Source organism: Enoplosus armatus, chromosome 22, assembly GCF_043641665.1.
Source record: "Enoplosus armatus isolate fEnoArm2 chromosome 22, fEnoArm2.hap1, whole genome shotgun sequence".
In the NCBI taxonomy this organism is placed as follows: Eukaryota; Metazoa; Chordata; class Actinopteri; order Centrarchiformes; family Enoplosidae; genus Enoplosus; species Enoplosus armatus.
The window spans coordinates 1,595,474-1,614,246 of NC_092201.1; the positions used below are offsets into that span (position 1 = coordinate 1,595,474).

At 41.1% G+C, this 18,773-nt stretch overlaps 2 protein-coding genes across 2 annotated transcripts; both read left to right on the top strand.

Moving 5' to 3' along the window:
- Positions 1-202: 202 nt before the first annotated feature.
- LOC139305340 (interferon gamma 1-like) lies at positions 203-2,092 on the top strand. Its single transcript, XM_070929311.1, has 4 exons — positions 203-328; positions 870-944; positions 1,119-1,355; positions 1,979-2,092. Exons 1-4 carry the CDS (start codon positions 203-205, stop codon positions 2,090-2,092), a joined length of 552 nt encoding a protein of 183 aa, XP_070785412.1.
- Positions 2,093-10,320: 8,228 nt separating this feature from the next.
- LOC139305096 (interferon gamma-like) lies at positions 10,321-14,277 on the top strand. The gene is made up of 4 exons (XM_070929034.1): positions 10,321-10,443; positions 11,089-11,160; positions 13,160-13,417; positions 14,134-14,277. The coding sequence occupies exons 1-4, from the start codon at positions 10,321-10,323 to the stop codon at positions 14,275-14,277; spliced, it is 597 nt and encodes a 198-aa protein (XP_070785135.1).
- The last annotated feature ends 4,496 nt before the right edge of the window (positions 14,278-18,773 follow it).

The following is an 18,773-nucleotide window of genomic DNA, read 5'->3' on the forward strand; positions in this document are numbered from 1 at the left end:
CCACAGACATGCACAACCACACACACACAGACACACAATGACACAGCCAGGGATACAGACAGCTGTATATATAGACCCACAGGTCAACAGAGAGTATCAGTGATTAGACAACTCATCATCACACTCTTAACCTTCTCAGCTTTTTTCTGAGGACGATCTTTTTTGCAAGACAATCTACAGTAGCTGAAGTCAGTGGTCCGATATGTCTCCGTGCTGTGGTTCCGTGTCTCTACTGGTCTTACTGGGAGTTGTGTTGGCATTTGGGAGTCCTCTACATTTCATCTCGAACAACCAGAGAGAAACACACAGGTCCATCACAGCTGTGCTGGTGAGTTTACTTATGGCGTCCCACAGGGCTCAATTATAGATCCTCTATAGTTTTCCACGCAGTTTAACCTCTGCATGTGTTTAACTGCTAACTGTAAGGTTTATTCAACAAACCTGTCTTTAAGATTACACAGAAGTTAAAATGTTGTGTTCCTGTTAATGATGTTTTGTTAAAGACGTTTTGTTTATTCTAATGTTACTACACTTATCACAGCGGTGGGGTTAAAATGTTAAATCACATCAGGTGTCCTGGAAATATTGGTCCATGCAGCGGGGCAAATCTTTGGAAATGTCTGGTGCCATTACAACACCATGGTGTGAATGCTGATACAAAATAGATTCATACCTGACACATAAATACACCTTTTTAAAAACAAAATGACAAAAAAAATGCAAAAAGACAATTTCAACAAATTAATAAAATGAATAAAGAAAAGAGTCAAAGAATACATAAACAATCTAAACAATCTTCAGTCAGTACGTAGAGTGTTTACGTTGAACAGAAATAAAAATATTCAAATGTGTTTTTTTGTGTATTTCAGAAGCTGACAAGGCCGGAGGTCGGCAGTAATCCTCTCTTCACTTCTGTCATCAGGAACATCAACACCTCCTGCCAGGTACACAAAAACAAACTCACACTCTGTCTCTACTATCTCTACTAATAATATTCATATGTTCACTCAAACATCCTCCATTGCCATTTTCTCATTAACTGGATTTATAACATTTTGTACCAGAATCAAGCATGACGACAATTAAATTTAGTGTTGTTTTTATCATTTCTTCCTCAGAGAAAAGAGCTACAGCTGATGAATGTCACTCTGGACATCTACATGCGGATCTTCTCCAGCATCCTGCAGGGAAACTCCGAGACCCCGACTCTGCTGGCCAGTCTGACCTCCACTGAAAAGTCTAAGGTGGAGAATCAGGTGGAGAATCTCCAGAGAAGGATGGAGGACCTGAAGAACGAACTAAACCGCCTGAACCAAGACAGAGAGGACGCGCTGAGCAAGCTGAAAAAAATAGAGGTGAGTGACACTTGTCTGTCTGTCTGTCCGACTGACTGACTGTCTGTCTGTCTGTCAACAATGCATTAGTCCACCTGTTAATACTGTCTGACTTCCTGTCTGTGGCTCTCAGCTCCATGCCCATTGGTTCCTACTGAAGACGCCTCACAAACATATAGTTTCATGTTTAAAAAGGCTCAATGATTTCCTCAAACAGCTGCTCGCTGTAGTTTTCAACAAACAAACAGGAGAATATAGTGCGTTTGTTGGGGACTATTTTCAGTGGCGGATGAATCCACATTTGGTGCTCTAGTGAGTGTTTGGGGCTCATTGTTGTTTAATAGTTTCTGGACAACAATGGAGCTCTATGGCACAGAGGAAGAAGATATATATATATATATATATATATACGTCTCAATATGTTTAAATTTAGTCCATCAAAATAATAAATGAAATAAAGGCTTCAGCTTTTTCTCCCTGGCAGTGAGGAGAAGGATTTTAAGGATATAAACTTGTACAGAAAGTAGAATTTAACAGTTTACTGAAGAAATAGAATCCAAATAATTTGATTTGTGGTTATAATGTTATGAACATGGACATTTACAGGACATGAACGCTGTCTGTCTCTTTCTGTCTCTCTGCAGGTGGACGACCCCGAGGTCCAGAGAAAGGCTCTGGCTGAGTACATGGAGGTCTACCAGGCGGCCTCTGTGGTCTCCCACAGCTGTGGACTCTCCCGCTCCGCCGTGGCTAAATGACGCTGACGACGAAACGCCGCCATCATCGATAGCTGTGACGAAGAGGAGGTGCTGGGAGTCCGTCTCCATGACAACTGATCCTCTCTCATTAGCATAATCTAATTTAGTTGATTTGTTTTGTGTTCATCTTCGTTTCCAAATGTAGCTTTTGTTTCTCATATCTAGTGTTTTTATGTTTAGTCATAGTTAAGATGCGTTTCCATGACGACGCCTTCCATGTTCAGTCTCTACAGTTCAACATATTTATTTTGTTATTTAAGGGGTTACCTCAGGTCATTTCTCAATCCAGTCACTTAACTGAGTTATATTTATTGAAGGTATTTTATTTATGATTAATTTAACATAATTTATTTTTCTTGTTGTTTGTTTGAATAAAGGTAGATATCAGCACCAACTAAGAGTTTCATTTTCTATTCTTTTACCCTTTAAAATACTTTTTCTTTGACATACTTATAAATACTACAGTAACAGATCCAAAAAGCTTCTAACTGCACAGTTTCTCACGTTTTCACACCAAATCACCGACAGGTTTCGTGCAGGCTGATGTTTGGTTGTATCGATAGTAATCTGGTGACATATGAAAATGATGATGATGATGATGTCGGTGAACTACAGAAAGAGAAAGAAACAGTCAAACTAAACTGAAATAGGACGGCCTTCACTCTTATATTGTATTATAATTAATATGAACAGCGATGATGTTCGGTGTCTACAGGCTCCGACCTCGTCCCTCCCCACCAGCAAACACCAGCTCAGCACAGCAGGGAGTGATGATGATGATGATGTTATGTAGACTCTACTCTCTATAAGAACAGGCAGCTGCACAGAGGCACTTTATTTTGAAAGCTCCAGGATCAGCAATGCCCCCAAAACATCAAACAACAGTTCACTGATCCAAAAGAGAATAAATGACACACATGAAACCTAAACTCCTGACTGAAAGACGTCAGAAAGAAGACAGACAGGCAAGCAGACAGACAGGCAGGCAGGCAGGCAGACAGGCAGTCAGAAAGAAGGCAGGCAGACAGGCAGACAGTCAGAAAGAAGACAGACAGGCAAGCAGACAGGCAGGCAGGCAGGCAGACAGGCAGTCAGAAAGAAGGCAGACAGTCAGAAAGAAGACAGACAGACAAGCAGACAGGCAGGCAGGCAGGCAGGCAGGCAGACAGGCAGTCAGAAAGAAGGCAGGCAGACAGGCAGACAGGCAGGCAGACAGTCAGAAAGAAGACAGACAGGCAAGCAGACAGGCAGGCAGGCAGGCAGGCAGACAGGCAGTCAGAAAGAAGGCAGGCAGACAGGCAGACAGGCAGGCAGACAGTCAGAAAGAAGACAGACAGGCAAGCAGACAGGCAGGCAGGCAGGCAGACAGGCAGTCAGTCAGAAAGAAGGCAGACAGTCAGAAAGAAGACAGACAGACAAGCAGACAGGCAGGCAGGCAGGCAGGCAGACAGGCAGTCAGAAAGAAGGCAGGCAGACAGGCAGGCAGACAGTCAGAAAGAAGACAGACAGACAAGCAGACAGGCAGGCAGGCAGGCAGGCAGACAGGCAGTCAGAAAGAAGGCAGGCAGACAGGCAGGCAGACAGTCAGAAAGAAGACAGACAGGCAAGCAAACAGGCAGGCAGGCAGGCAGACAGGCAGTCAGAAAGAAGGCAGACAGTCAGAAAGAAGACAGACAGACAAGCAGACAGGCAGGCAGGCAGGCAGGCAGACAGGCAGGCAGGCAGACAGGCAGGCAGACAGGCAGAAAGAAGACAGACAGGCAAGCAGACAGGCAGGCAGGCAGGCAGGCAGGCAGGCAGACAGTCAGAAAGAAGACAGACAGGCAAGCAGACAGGCAGGCAGGCAGACAGGCAGTCAGAAAGAAGGCAGACAGTCAGAAAGAAGACAGACAGGCAAGCAGACAGGCAGGCAGGCAGACAGGCAGTCAGAAAGAAGACAGACAGACAGGCAGGCAGACAGTCAGAAAGAAGACAGACAGTCAGAAAGAAAGAAGACAGACAGGCAAGCAGACAGGCAGGCAGGCAGGCAGACAGGCAGTCAGAAAGAAAGCAGGCAGGCAGACAGGCAGACAGACAGTCAGAAAGAAGACATACAGTCAGAAAGAAGACAGACAGGCAAGCAGACAGGCAGGCAGGCAGAGTCAGAAAGAAGGCAGGCAGGCAGGCAGACAGGCAGACAGTCAGAAAGAAGACAGACAGGCAGTCAGAAAGAAGGCAGGCAGGCAGGCAGACAGACAGACGTTCTGTGTGGAATTACTGTCGTGTCATTCCTGTGACATCACTCTGACATCACTGTGTTGGCCCGGCTCCTGCACCATGTGGTGGGACTCCCCCTGCCCTCACGCTGTCATGAACCAGGGAAACGCTCACAGGAGGGACCGGCGGTTACAGCTCTGGTTGAGAGGAATGAGTCAGTGTCCCCGACCCCGTTAATGAATGAATTAATGAATTCACTTCATCTTCACTCTTTTTTTTTATATAACTTTTAATATATTAAATAACAAACTGTCAAATCAGAAGACAGAAAATGAAAAAACAGAAAACATGTCAGAAATGTGTTTTCTGAAATGTTTGAAATAGAGTCAATTAGTCACATGATACTGAGATAATAAAGCTTTGAGCTCAAGATGACATCTTTATTTGTCTTTCTTTAATCTTTACCTTTAAGAAAAAAGGACATTCAGTTGTGACGAAGTCTCATGATATTTGATTTTCTTCACTTGTACTGAACGGCATAGATTTTACTTGTATTTTAAACCACAGTTTTTAAAGCAGGTGTCATGTGTGATGTGTGGAGGGGTTTCCCCTCAAAGCCAATCAGAGGATGGGACTTTTTTTTCACTCGGGGGAGAGAAAAGGTGACGTCAGCTTAGGAAAAAGGTCCAGGTTTCTCCAAAGTTTAGAAAAACTGAATCATCAGTGTGACAGACGAAGATGGACAGAGTGAGGTTTGATTCTCCCTTTGAGTTAGTATGCGGTCCTTTCCACACCACACCAAGACTGCATCCCAAAATGTTTGGAGTAAAAGTTTGGAGTAGTGCAAACCTACAGCAGAAATATTGACAAACAAAAATATATCAGAACCTATATCAATTAAAAGAGGATGTGGTCAGGGATGCCCTCTATCTCCACTATTATTTACTTACAATTGAACCATTAGCAATAGCTGTACGAACGCATGCGGAAATAGCTGAAATAACAATTGGCAGTACAGAACACAAGTTGGCGTTATACGCAGATGATGTTGTTCTGTTTATCTCACATCTGAAAAGAACCATCCCTCCACTGCTGGATCTAATAAAATCATTTAGTGGCATTTCTGGATACACAATTAATAACACCAAGTCTTCAGTCTTACTACTAAATGAGAAAGAGAGGGAAAGCCCAATAAGTGTCTCGGTTTAAAGTGGTTGACCAATTTACTTATTTGGGAATAGAAATCACACCTAAATTGGCTTCAATTGTTAAAACCAATTATGAACCGCTAATGGAGAATGTAACAACTTCAATTAATAGATGGATGCCTCTGCCCTTATCTTTTATTAGGTAGAATTAATATAATGAAAATGAACACTCTTCCTAAATTGTTATATCTGTTTCAGAATATCCCACTGCCTCCACCCGATGGCTTTTTTCATAAAATTAAAAAGCTGATAACTGGATTCATATGGAAAAACAATCGAGCTTAGAAGTTAGGAGGTCTAAAATGTCCAAATATGATTTGGTACTATTGGGCAGTACAATTAAGGTCTATTAAATTCTATTTTGCAGACATTTGAAGAAATTAGGCGCCAATTCGGTATAAATAAAAAATACTTTTTTAAATACCTTCAGCTCAGAAGCTTCATCAGAACAAGCCAAAATAATCTACTAACCAAGCCTTCATTATCTGATTTAGAAAAGCTTGTGTCCAAAGACAGCTCAAGTAAAGGTGCTGTGTCAGAGCTATACAATGTGTTACTGTTCAATTCAACTGAAAATTCAGATTATAAAAGAAATGCATGGAAGGAAGACTTAGAAATGGATATACCATCAGAGGACCGGGAAAGAGTGTGTACCAAAGCTCACACTCAATCAATCAGTAAACAATTTAGAGTGTTACAACATAAATGGCTTATGAGAACATATATTACCACAGTTATTTTGAGTAAATATAATAGGAATAGTCTAAATTTGTGTATAAAATGTACTGAGGAGAAAGGGACGCTATTTCACTGTGTATGGCAATGTAATAAGGTAAAAGCTTTTTGGGAGGAGGTTAGTAAAGCTATAGAAAAAATGATCTCAAAGCATATCCCAAGGAATCCAGCTCTTTATATATTAGGAATCTATCCAAAGAACTCCAAATTCACCAAAAGTGAACAAATAATGATAGATATGTCTTCTACATGCTAAAAGATCAATCGCACTGTTTTGGAAAAAGACCAATGTGCCAAACGTTACATTTTGGGTGAGACAAATGTTATCAACCTTTCCTTTAGAAAAGGTGACATATATACAAAAAGGAAGGCAGGATTTCTTTGAGAAAATATGGGGGCCACAGATTTGTGATGTCAACCTCGTGGTTCAGTACAATAAGTTTTAACTTAAGTGAGTGATGAGGTGCCCTTGACTGTATTGCACTTTTGAGATGTATACATAGATTGTCTTATGTCTGAGAGATATATTTTTTCTTTTTTCTTTACTGATTTTCTTTTGTTGTGGTTTTTGTTTGTTTATCACACATGTTTCAAAAAGTGTGCTGTTTGTTGAAGCACATATGTATATGAATGTAAATGAAAAAAGTTTAATAAATATATTGTTGGGAAAAAAAAAGTAGTCAGTCATAAATAACAGACTCAATGTTCTGCTTTATTGCATCCGACAAAACACTCAAAAGACTGCAGGAGATACATGAGCATGTTTCAAAAGATATAGTGCATTTGTTGGGGACTATTTTCAGCGGCGGATGAATCCACATTTGGTGCTCTAGTGAGTATTTGGGGCAGCAGGACGGTGTGTGTACACACACAAAGATCTTTTCGTGAGTTTGTTGACAAGATGAAAAATATAGAATATCACCAGACTTCATGCGTTTTTTAATCGTTTTTGGCTAATAATAGAGCCAAGTGGGTAATCTCCAGTGTCTCTCCCAGGGCAGCAGACCTTCAGGGCTTTCGCAGAAATTCAGCAGAAATTCATTAGAAGATCATTAAAGTTCTGACTGATATTTGAAAATCTGTAAATTCCTCCAAACAGAGACAAACTTGTGAAACCTCTTCCTGTGTTTGTGTCTGTGTGTGTGAGTAGGGGATACCCACGTACGCATGTCACACCTGAATGTCAATACCAAAATCTACCTGCCTGCTTCCTGTTTGTCTTCCTGTTTCCTGCATTTCTTTGTCTCCTTCCTGTTGAGCTCAACTCTGAGTTCAGTTTCCCTTTTAAGCCGAGCCACGACGCCTGCACCAATACAAGGAGGTCAAAGGTCAGGGGACAATGGCTTGTAAGATGGTTGTTCTGAAAGCAGAGTTTTGATTGTGAGTTAAACCTCACATGTTAGTATTGCCCCAGTCACACCAGGAAATTGCTTGATGACATTTGACTACTCACAGGGCTAGCTGGTGAACTACTATAGCTGGCAAGCTAACGGCTAACATGCTACATGACACTAGAACATGCTAGTGCTCGGCAGTCGCAATGGCTCTCTTTCTGTTCTCAGGATCGTCCAGTATTTGATTCAATAAAGATTCATTAAAGAAGAAAATAAAAGCTCCTCAAGCTAGCTGGCTTGCTAACTGACAGTTGGCAAGCTCATTAGCGACAATAAGGTCACACAGTTTATTCAAAAGACGTATTTGTACCATCGACTGTTTCAAACTATCTGTTTATATTCCGACAGAGGAGCTTCAATTAAACTGGATGGTGCAACGCAGTTAATAAGCTACGACTGCGAAATCCTCCATTTTGGACTCTCAGTTAACTCAGAGGTCAACACTGTGAAGATGGCTTGCCATTAGTGAATGAAGCTAAAGTTAAAAGGCCAAAAAACCTCCTGGACGCCCCTCGTTGAATGAGGTTAGTCCAGGTGTCATTCCCACTAAGCTCCTGAGCAGCTTCCACTCATTTACAATAAAACATTTTCTCTGAACACAGACCCTCCTCTGGTTTCACTTTCCTTCCTTTGACGCAGCCTGCAGCAGGTTTTTTCCCAGCTCCTGTATGCTGTGCTGATATTTGAAGTGTTTCTGCTCCCTAGTAATTCACTTCATCACCCTCACTGACTGTAGATATATAAATAGGTGTGTGGAGCTGACAAGAAAAGCCTCATATTTTGTCTGTTTCCTTTAAACTAAACGAGGGACTGCTCACTCTGCATTACGCACTAGAAACACCTCACACCCATCCAGGGTATCTTCTGCATGACATTATTTCCTGTCCACGTTTGGCTTCTCAGCCTCTGCTGTGCTGTCATCCATTACACCGTATACTGTTACACAATATCATCTACAATACTAGGTTTTAGCATCACGTCATGCATGAGATGCTCTATCGGATTAGCTCGAACCCCGTCCTATTTCTACTGCTTATCGTTACTTTAAGCGAACTATATGAACCTTCTATCCATACTTCCAACCATTTCATATGTTTACTCACAGCTAGTGATGCTACGTTCGCGAACGATCCGAGTTGTTCTTGGCGTTGCCTTGTCTGATGTTTACAATGCAGATCACAGACAGTTATGTCTGTGAATATGAGTAATTTAGTGCTGCTAATCCGAGTCAACACACATCTATTTATTTCTTTAATTCAATTTTATTTACATTACAGGGACGATGGACAGTCACTGACTGTCCCAGAGTTTTAGCTAAATAGCTAAATTTCCTCAGTAGTCCCTGGGCAGGTGATAACTACTTACTTACAAGTTCAACTGCTTATTTATTTATTTCATCAGTTTTTCAGTTACTTTTAGCTCATCTTTACCTGACTATTTCTGCTGTTGGTGGGACCTGTTGGTCTCTGTAATAACATTACAAAGAGTCGGTCTACACCTGCTCTATTTGTAAAGTGTCATGAGATCACTTTTGTTGTGATTTGGTGCTATATAAATAAAATTGAATTGAATTGAATTGAATTACTTTTAGCTAGCCTAACTATTAACTAATTAACCTAATTATTAACTGTTGTTATTCATTACTTTAAACTACCACAGTATGCAACTGTTTCACTCATTACTTTTAACATTTACTTCAGATTACTCCATTTTGTTCCTTGTTTGGATGTTTATTTTCCTCCTTAACACAAATATGTGGATTTTTTTTTAAATATCACGTCATCATTATATGTTACACTACGTCTACTGAAGGCAGCTTTCAGGTGATGCACAAACATTTCAGCGAACACCACATGTGGACCGAAATCTGTGGACCAAGTGGAGCTGCGACCCGCTCGCCTTCATTCCACAGAGTTTTGACGTTTAGCGCCTCAGTTGACGTCACAGTTTGTGACAGTTGTAAAGTACAAGTCTGGTGATATCTATGATACATTTTTCAACATGCTTCACTGCAAGTACAAACCACCATCAGAAACCGTTAGAGTTCCCAATAAAACCAAAGGTGCAGTAGATTGCTCGAGGTTCGTAATGGTTTCCATTAAGATTTCCAACGCAGGCTGCAGCCTAACTGTTTCAGGTAGAGCTCTTTCCAATGGCGTCTATTCAAACCTCAATACACTCCACTGAGTTGCATGAAAATGCAGGCCTCAGTCAGAGACCATTACAGTTACCAGTATGGCCAGTATGACCATTAATTACATTAAAACCATTGGGTGATGTGCACTTCTGCAGCGAGCAGATGATTTGTGTGACATGCATGAGTGGGAGACCCCTCACCCAGTTCTATGAAGTTTGGTGATTTAAAGGAAACTGCTGCACAACCACATTTTCACACCTAGATCATCGCTGCAACTCTCTCTCTCCCTCCCCTGTGTGTGTCTATGTCTCTCTGCCCCTTCGCCTCACTCTCTCGCTGAGTTTAAATATAAGCTTTCATGACAAGTCAAACAGTTTGAGCCAACTTCAGGGCAGGAGACACACGACAGTCAGACCATCACTCAGTCAGACAGGTCTACAGTCGGCCTGTTTACGCACTCTGGGATCCGACAGGGATTGAAACCGGCAGTCACACGAGCCCGGACAGGCTTGGGAATCGAACCGGCGACTAGCGTGCAGGGGCATTACAAGTAGTGATATGATGGTTGCCACGGCGAGGGCAGTGGTCTGTCTGTCTCTCTGGTTGTCTGTGTGTCAGGTCACAGGCTCCCACATCCCTCCGAAGATGAACAGAACCATCCAGAACCTCCTGCAGCACTATGTGAGTATTGCCAGTACTGCGAGTACTACTACTGTTAGTTCTACTGATACTGTCATTACTTGCACCTTGTACAACTACCGGCATAGTATCATAGTGCAGTACTTCAAGCGTTGGTTCAAGCGTTCTGTTTCCTCCTGCTTCTTTCTGCTCTCACCACAAACACACATGCACGTACGCACACGCACACGCACACACACACACACACACACACTTTTTTCATTAGCATTTATTATATGTATATTTAAAGGACTATTCTGGTGTTTTTGTGCATTAACTGCAGATATCATCCACCACAATCATTATTATTAGTCAACTTTATGTGAATTACATTATAGTCATGTGGTAATGCAGTGACAATGTCCTTCATGGTGCATTCAAGGACAATGGCTTTGCAACAGATGACACTCAAATCTCAGGGCCCTTGAACGCACCATCAATACAGTTGTTATGTAAAAGTCTAGGAAATTATAAATGCAATGCAAGAATTGACCGACTCTATCTGCTAGCACAATGTCCCCGAAATCTCAGATGTCAGAGCGTCCTTGAATGCACCAATAAGGACAGTTATTTTCCCAGAGCTAATAGGGGAAAGACACTTGATTTACATGAACAGTGACCTGAAAATGTTTTGTCTCTTTTTTGCAGAGGATTCCACCTAAAGATAGATTTAACGGGAAGCCCGTCTTCTCCAGGGAACCTCTGGCTGGAAGAATGGAGGTAAATTAAAGTCAACTTGATCATTGGACAAAGTTAGCTTCCATGCATCAACAGACAGGAACATGAAGTGTCTGTGAAGTGTCTGTGGGCAGTTTGTGTCGGTGTGGAGTTTATCTTCTAACCTCACAGCCTCCTCTCCTTAAACATCCAAAGCAAAGAAATGTCTATAAAACATGACAGACACTGTACAGGCTTCATAGTTTGCCCTGAACATAACCTGAAAGGCACATCATTGTCTCAGGCTGCACACATCTCAACCATAACCTTAAATGAAGAGTTCAACATTTTGGGAAATGTGTTTGCTGTCTTTCTTCCCGAGATTGAGATCAGAAGATTGATGCTACTCTCGTGACTGTGTGTTAAGTATGAGTTGGAAGCAGTTAGCCTAGCTTAGCATAAAGACTGGATGTAGGTGGAAACAGCTAGCCTGGCTCTGTCCACTGGACTGCTTTCAGATGCTTTCCATGGTCTCCTGTTGAGCTCTACCATCTTTAGCTAGCTAGTAATCACTGAGTCAGCAGCTGGCTGGTGTTTTCCTCTGTTTCTGTCTTTCACAGTGAAGTCTGACACCGCCAACAGTTTCTTTATCACACTGGAATTTGTGTTGAGGTTTTTGAGGGTTTTCTCCTGCTGGCTCTGCATTGTGCAAACCTTTGTGCAACTATTCTCAGGCTGCGAATCAAACTTTCACTCTTAATCAACTGTGATACAAAACCACTTCATGGTTGGTTTTCAGTACTGAGCGCCAACAGAGTCGAACCACTAAACACCAGCCTAAGACTCTTCACAGTCTGCAGCGCTGCAGTTGGTTGTTTGCTGCTTTTTGTGAAGTCTTGTGTGGTTAACAAGATGATATCTAGGTAAGATAAGATCGAGGGACGTGCTTTGCAAACTAGCTGCTAAATGCTGAGATATCTTGCATGGATTCATGTTGTGTACTCGTCCCTAAAAATAAACATAGATCTGAAGATTTGAAACTGGAATGCCAATTTGAGCATGATTTTGTTTTCTCTTCCTGTTCAGATGATCAGATAACGATTTAAAGATAACCACTTATTAGAGTACATGTTGATTTTTTGGAAACTAAATGATTTAAAGTATAAAGGCCTCTCTAAGCTCTGACACAGTTGAGTCTGTGAGATTGTGGCTGAGTGTGAGAATGAGATTTGGCCATTTTGCAGCACTTGGATCAGCTTTGGCCCACTGTTGGAACTGGTACCGGCATTGTGATGTTGTCTTGGCCCAACGGTGGCGAGAGTCCGGCACACCTGGCTGTTGGACTGATGTTCCTTGTTTGTTTGTTTCAGTATTGAGAAATCTTTTGAAATGCTATAAAAGTCATGACGGAAAAAAAAAAGTAAAGTCAGCATGAACATTTATCATATTTAGGTATTCATGGTGGAACATAGGGAACTTAAAATAGCCAAGACTTAAAGGCCACACACCCCTCTGGGTTTTCCCATTTTGTTTTCCACCACACAGATGTTACATTTCATCAACTTTGAATTTGTCCCCGTCTAGCGTCCTCATGTGACTCATCTGAGGTGAATCACTGTTTTAGGCAACAATTAAACTGCTTCCATGTAGACTGAAGACATTCTCCAAAGTCTTATACCCACGAGATTCACCTGGAGATGGTCAAGAATGAAAACTCCTGCAACCATTAAGCCATTAAGGCTCTTTCAAATACATTTTACCAAATTTAACACAGGACTTTGACAAGGTTAAGACCGTTCTTCCACCATGTAAAAGGGTTTTGAGCACCTCAAGGCTGGTACAACATAACCACAAATGTGTACTTTCATATTTTATACCATCAGTGTAGATTGAGTCCTTCTTTTTAAGCAGGCTTTGGTTTCATTCATCAAACGTGCTGCAAGAAGCTGCGGTTTTTCTTGGGACAAAACCATCAGTATTGTCTAATTAAAAAGACATTTAAATATCACCTACCAGAAACCAGGAACAGAATGTTGTATTTATTATTGTGTTTCTCCTTCAGATGAAGCGGGTGTTCATGGGTGGCGTTTTGGAGACGTACGAAAAGCTGCTTGGCCAGATGTTGAAGCAGCTGCCCACCCAGAGTCCCCTGACAGCCACCCCCGGCACCGGCACCGGCAGTGATGCTGAGACAGGACCGGACGGGGAAGTCAGGACGGAGCTGAACTTCATCCTGAAGAAGGTCCAGGACCTGAGGAAACACCGTTACCATGAGCAGGATAAGCTCCTGCAGGGACTGCAGTCTCTCAAACACATCGAGGTAGAGAGACATCGACTCACACTGAGAAAGAGACAGAGAGAGAGAGAGACAGAAAATATATTTACGTGGATCTGACTGTTGGCCTTCTGACCTGGGTAGAAATGATACTGTATTAGGCTTAAGGAGACCCCTACGAAAGCTTAAAGCAAGGCTCGAGGAGGGACTACGTAGGGCTTACGGGGGTTTATGAAAGATTTATGTAGGGCCTATGAATGGCTTAATGAAGGCTTATTTGGAGGGCTGATGTATGACTTAATTTAAGGCTTACAGAAGGCTAAAATAGGGCTTGCCGGGGGCCTCCGTAGGGCTTGAAGTTAGGCTAGTAGAGGGTTTATGGAGGGCTTATGTGAGGCTTAAATGAACTGTTATTGAAGGTTTATGTAGCACGTATGAAGGGTTTATGAAGGATTTAAAGTAAAGCTTTATGCCTATGGACAACTTATACAGGGCTTAAAGCAAGACTTATGGAAGGCTTATGTATAACTTAAGTAGGGCTTATAGACAGTTTAAAGTAAGGCTTATGGCAAGTTTATGGAAGCTTTATGTAGGGTCTAAAGCAAGTCATATCAAAGGCTGCTCCATAAACCCTTCATAAGCTCTACTAAAGGTTATATGGGACTTTCAACGTGGCTTTGCGATGTGTTATTTTTTATTGTGGGTCTGTTTTTGTTAAAAATTTATGTAAAATTTATCTCCTCTCCTCTATCGTCCTCTAGATGGATAACTTTGTCATCCAGAGCAAAGCATTGTGGGAGCTGCCGTGGCTGTACGAGGAGGCGAGCTCACTGCCTGACAACTTCAGGATGCAGAGGAGGCGACGCCGGCAAGCACAGAGGGTCAAAACTCGTCTGGGAGCCTGAAACACCAACAGGCTGAAGTCAGCAAGTGCAAAAAGGAATAACAGTAAAACACAGATTTAAAATTGATAAAACAACTTGAGAGAAAATATCCAAATTTAAACCAGCGTGCCAACTTTTTACATTTTTCTTTGTTTTTAGAGGTTATTATAGAGATTATTTCATGTATATTTATTACAATGACAGTGAACCAGCAGCCTAAGCCTAATAAATTAAATATTTAAAATTAATATATATTTTTAAGGAAGTTCGGAGCTTGATACTTGAAAGCAGTGTGCTGGTTTGATCCTGTGAAATGTTTGTCACTGCAAGATCCAGAGAGCTGATAACAATCACCTGGGAATACTTGATTTCTTTACCTATTTAAAAACTGCAGATGATTTAATGCCTAGAAAATCAGCCACGTAGATTTATAAAATCTTTAATTATCAGCTTATAATCACATGTGGTCTTGTAAAGTATTTTTTAATATTTCAGCATTTTCTCAAAAATAAGACGACAAAGATCAATCAGTAAAGAAGGAAAAGGATCGACTACTACGAGGCTAAAATTCAGAATGTTTTGGAGTGAAGTGGTGGTGGAGAAATTCATATTTTCACATGTGAATTATGATATTTACAATATTTCAATATTTTCATTAGATTTTAAGCTCCCTGATTGGAGGTTCTTATTGCAGAGATCTCTGGGAATCGCACTTGATTTGCCTTCGTACGTTGTTGAACACAACGTTGTACCTTTATCTTTTTAACAATGACACAGAAGTTTTTTGTCAATTATAAAAATAGGACCGTCACTCCAGGAACCCCCCACTATCATCCCCTCTGTACTGCTTAAAAGAACTGATGATGATGATGATGTTTACAGTACAAAGTACACCAGAGTTTAATGCTGATGTACTTAAATGTACTACAGGTCCTCTGAACATTCAGGTCAGCACTGAAGTACTTCACTGCAGTACAGGTACTCTGCAGCTGTAGTAGAAATACTGTACTCTTCAGGGATTTTTGTATTTTCCTAAAATGTTGTAATTTTCTATATTTATTTCTGTATTTAAGGTGTTTTTATTTAATATTAATATTTAATAATGAATCATAATTGTTATTGATTATTTATTGTGTATTTATTGATTGGCACAAATATGCAACTGAATAAAACAGAATGAACTTAATTTTCTGATTCTTGCCATAATTGTTTAGGATGATAAGATGCACTTTGTTATTGATTTAATGTGATTATTAAAGTTGGTCCATGATTACACCAAGATTTCAGACTTTTCTTTGGTTTTCTACAACAGAGAGTCGAGTTTAGTTGAGTCTCAACCTTCATTCTTGCACCAAAAACAATTTGACAAAACAATCTCACCTCAAGGGTCTACTGAAGGAACCTCAAGATCATATCACATGATCTTCATTGGCAGTTTGATCAGTTGTCGTGAAATCATGAATGTCCACATAATCAAGAGGTCCATAAAGGTCATTAAAGGGCACAGAAAAAGTGGAAAATTGAACATTTCTACGACAACTGGCCAAGCTCATGAGATGTGATGAAAAGCTCCAGAACAGCTACTTGGACCTTGAGGAGAGATTGTTTTCTTATCTGTGTGTGTCTAAGGTCAAGATTCATCTTTTAAACTCAAGCGTTGATTTGTTAAAGTCACAGGACTGTAGTCACCTGGTAACACTGCAAGGTACATTTGGGTGTCATCTGCATAATATATGATCTTCTTGTTTTGTCTGATTTATATATGTTTAATTCATTTTGTATAACAGAAGCATATAAAAGTTAAATAAAACAGGCCCAATGATTGAGCCTTGGAGAACTCCCTCTTCATTTTGAGCTGCCGAGTAAGTCAAAATATCTCCTAACTACTTGCAACTAGGTTTCGTCTGGTGGTTCTCAACCTAGGGGTCGGGCCCCTCCAAAGGGTCACCAGATAAATATGTTCCACTGTCTGCTACATGGGGAAACCTACCATGTCCTTCATTTATTGACACAACTATACAACAAGTTTTACAACAGCTTATATCAAAGCCGTGGATATATAAAGAAACCGGTAAACGCAGTCCTCTTTCTGTTTTGGTTGCAATGGTTGACGCATTTTCTTCCATCATTTTCCCAGGAGATCGTCCCCGGTGGCAGACAGACCTGCACAGTGACAGAGAGGCTTATAGGGAATAGGGTCATTATTCTATATTCATAACATTGTGCATTTACTTCATAATGAAAAGTTAAAGCAAATAACTTGTCAATTGCCACTTTAAATGAAACCTTGTGAGACGTTTAGAGGGGAAATGTGTCCCACTTTGGTATTGCTAACAACTCACAGACATTTGAATGTGACAACAACAATGTGTTGTATTTTATATATATATATATATTGTATATTTTGTATTTTTAACTCATCATATGTGTTTCGTGTAAAATATGAATCTGCAAAGTAACTGCAGCTGTAGAGAGAACAAGATTCAGTTACAAACAAAAATCAAACAAACTTGTTATTCTGTTGTGACGAATCTCAGAGACCAGGATCCTCTGCAGGCAGACAGGCGGGTCGGGGTATTTCTGCAGCTACATAAAACTCAGACCCCCTCCCTCCCTCACTGTCACTTCCTGTGACATCACTTCTGGTAAATGTCAGGTAGCCTTCTTTTACTGTAACTGCAGTCCTTACCCACAATGCACCCTGAATACTGTGTGTGTTTGTGAGGTTGTGACTTCTAAGAACCCGAGCTGTGCTTCCCCACAGCAGCCGGAGAGCAGAGCTGTTTGTGTGGTCAATAAACAAAAATATAGAATCTTAAAGGGACTTCACAACCACTGCACACTTTGTAAGAGACAAACAAACTGAGAGATATATCATTTCTAATAATTTCTTTAACGGAAAATGTTTCGTTTTGTTAGTTTGTTTGTCGGAGGGTGGTGTGACGTCCTCAGCGGTAGTGTTGAGACATTGCTCGGTCAGCCGGCGACAGTCAGATCAGATGAGACAGGTGTTAATCTATATTTTTCTTATTATTAACGAATCCCATTGGTTCCTACTGAAGACGTACATTTTTTAAAAAGGCTCAATGATTTTCTAAAACAGCTGGTCACTGTAGTTTTTATCAAACAAAAAGGAGGAAATAGTGCGTGGCTGGCAGTTACTTACTCTGTCTGGACTTTGTGGGGGGGGGGGGCATCGAGGGGGCAGACTGCTGCGATGGTAAAGGGCACTTCGGAAACCATAATGACACCGAGAGAGACACTGAGAGTCAACAGTCACCCCCCACCTCTGTTTCTGTGTGTGTGTGTGTGTTTCAGTGTTAGTCAGCATGTTGCAGATGCTATTGCAGGCGAAAGGAAATTAGTTTTTGCATGTCTATAAATGTCACTAAACTCTACGCTGCTGCTGCTGCTGCTGCTGCTGCAAACAGGCTGCAGAGAGGCATGATGGACTGTGGACACATCAGCAAACATATATTATTATATATTTATATAATATAATTATTAATCTTATTCTTTTTACCTTTATATTTTTACATGTTTGTTGTCAGCACCTTCAGACCACAGCAAATTCCTTGTAATGTATATTACTTGGCAATAAACAGTTTCTGATTCTGAGTCTGACATTTTGCTTTCAGATCATTTTCTTTAGCTCTATGCTGCCAATAGCTCCCTGTTTAATAATTATATAATTTATGGGATCAGGTGGCGTGCGATCAGCTAAGAGTCTACGGCAGTTCTGTGAGGTTGTACTTGGGCACAGCGGTGCTTTGAGTTAAATGCTAACTTCAGCATGCTAACATGCCGATGTTTAACAGGTATAGAGGTTACCCAAGCACTAAACTCGTGGTCTGAAAAGTGAAGTCAATGCAGAAGGGCCTTAAACCTGCATTCTTTCTAATGACCAGCAGGGGGCGACTCCACTGGTTGCAGAAAGGGGTCTGATTGTATAGAGCCTACTTCTCACTTGATTTATTACATTAGTAAACATTTTCCTATTGAGTTCATGGCCTCAATCGCTAGTTTCAAGGCTTCAACACAGCATGATGTTCATTTAGTAAATTCTGGTCCCATTTAGAGTAAAATAGACGATAAAGCGGGGGATGCTTTAGGGTGGGGCTGCCTTGTGATTGAAAAGTTGCTCCCACGGCCGCCTGTCAATCAGGATAGAGGCGTTCAGTTGTACTAAAAGGCACTTGAGGAGTCGGCTCCAACCTCTGGTTCCAAAAAACCAAGATGGCTACGGCCAAAATGCCAAACTCGAGGCTTCAAAACAGAAATCCACGTGTGTCTTACTTTAGTGTGTTTAGCATGCTAACGTTAATTACTCCAAAGTACAGCTGAGGCTGATGGGAATGTCATTAGCTCTGCAGGTATTTGGTCATAAACAAAAGTATTAGACAAATTAAAATGCTGATCATGAATGTCTGTGTAAAAGTTCAATCCAAATAGTTGTTGAGATATTTCAATCTGGACCAAAGAGACCATCGACAGATCTGTGCTGCGGGAAAAGACAA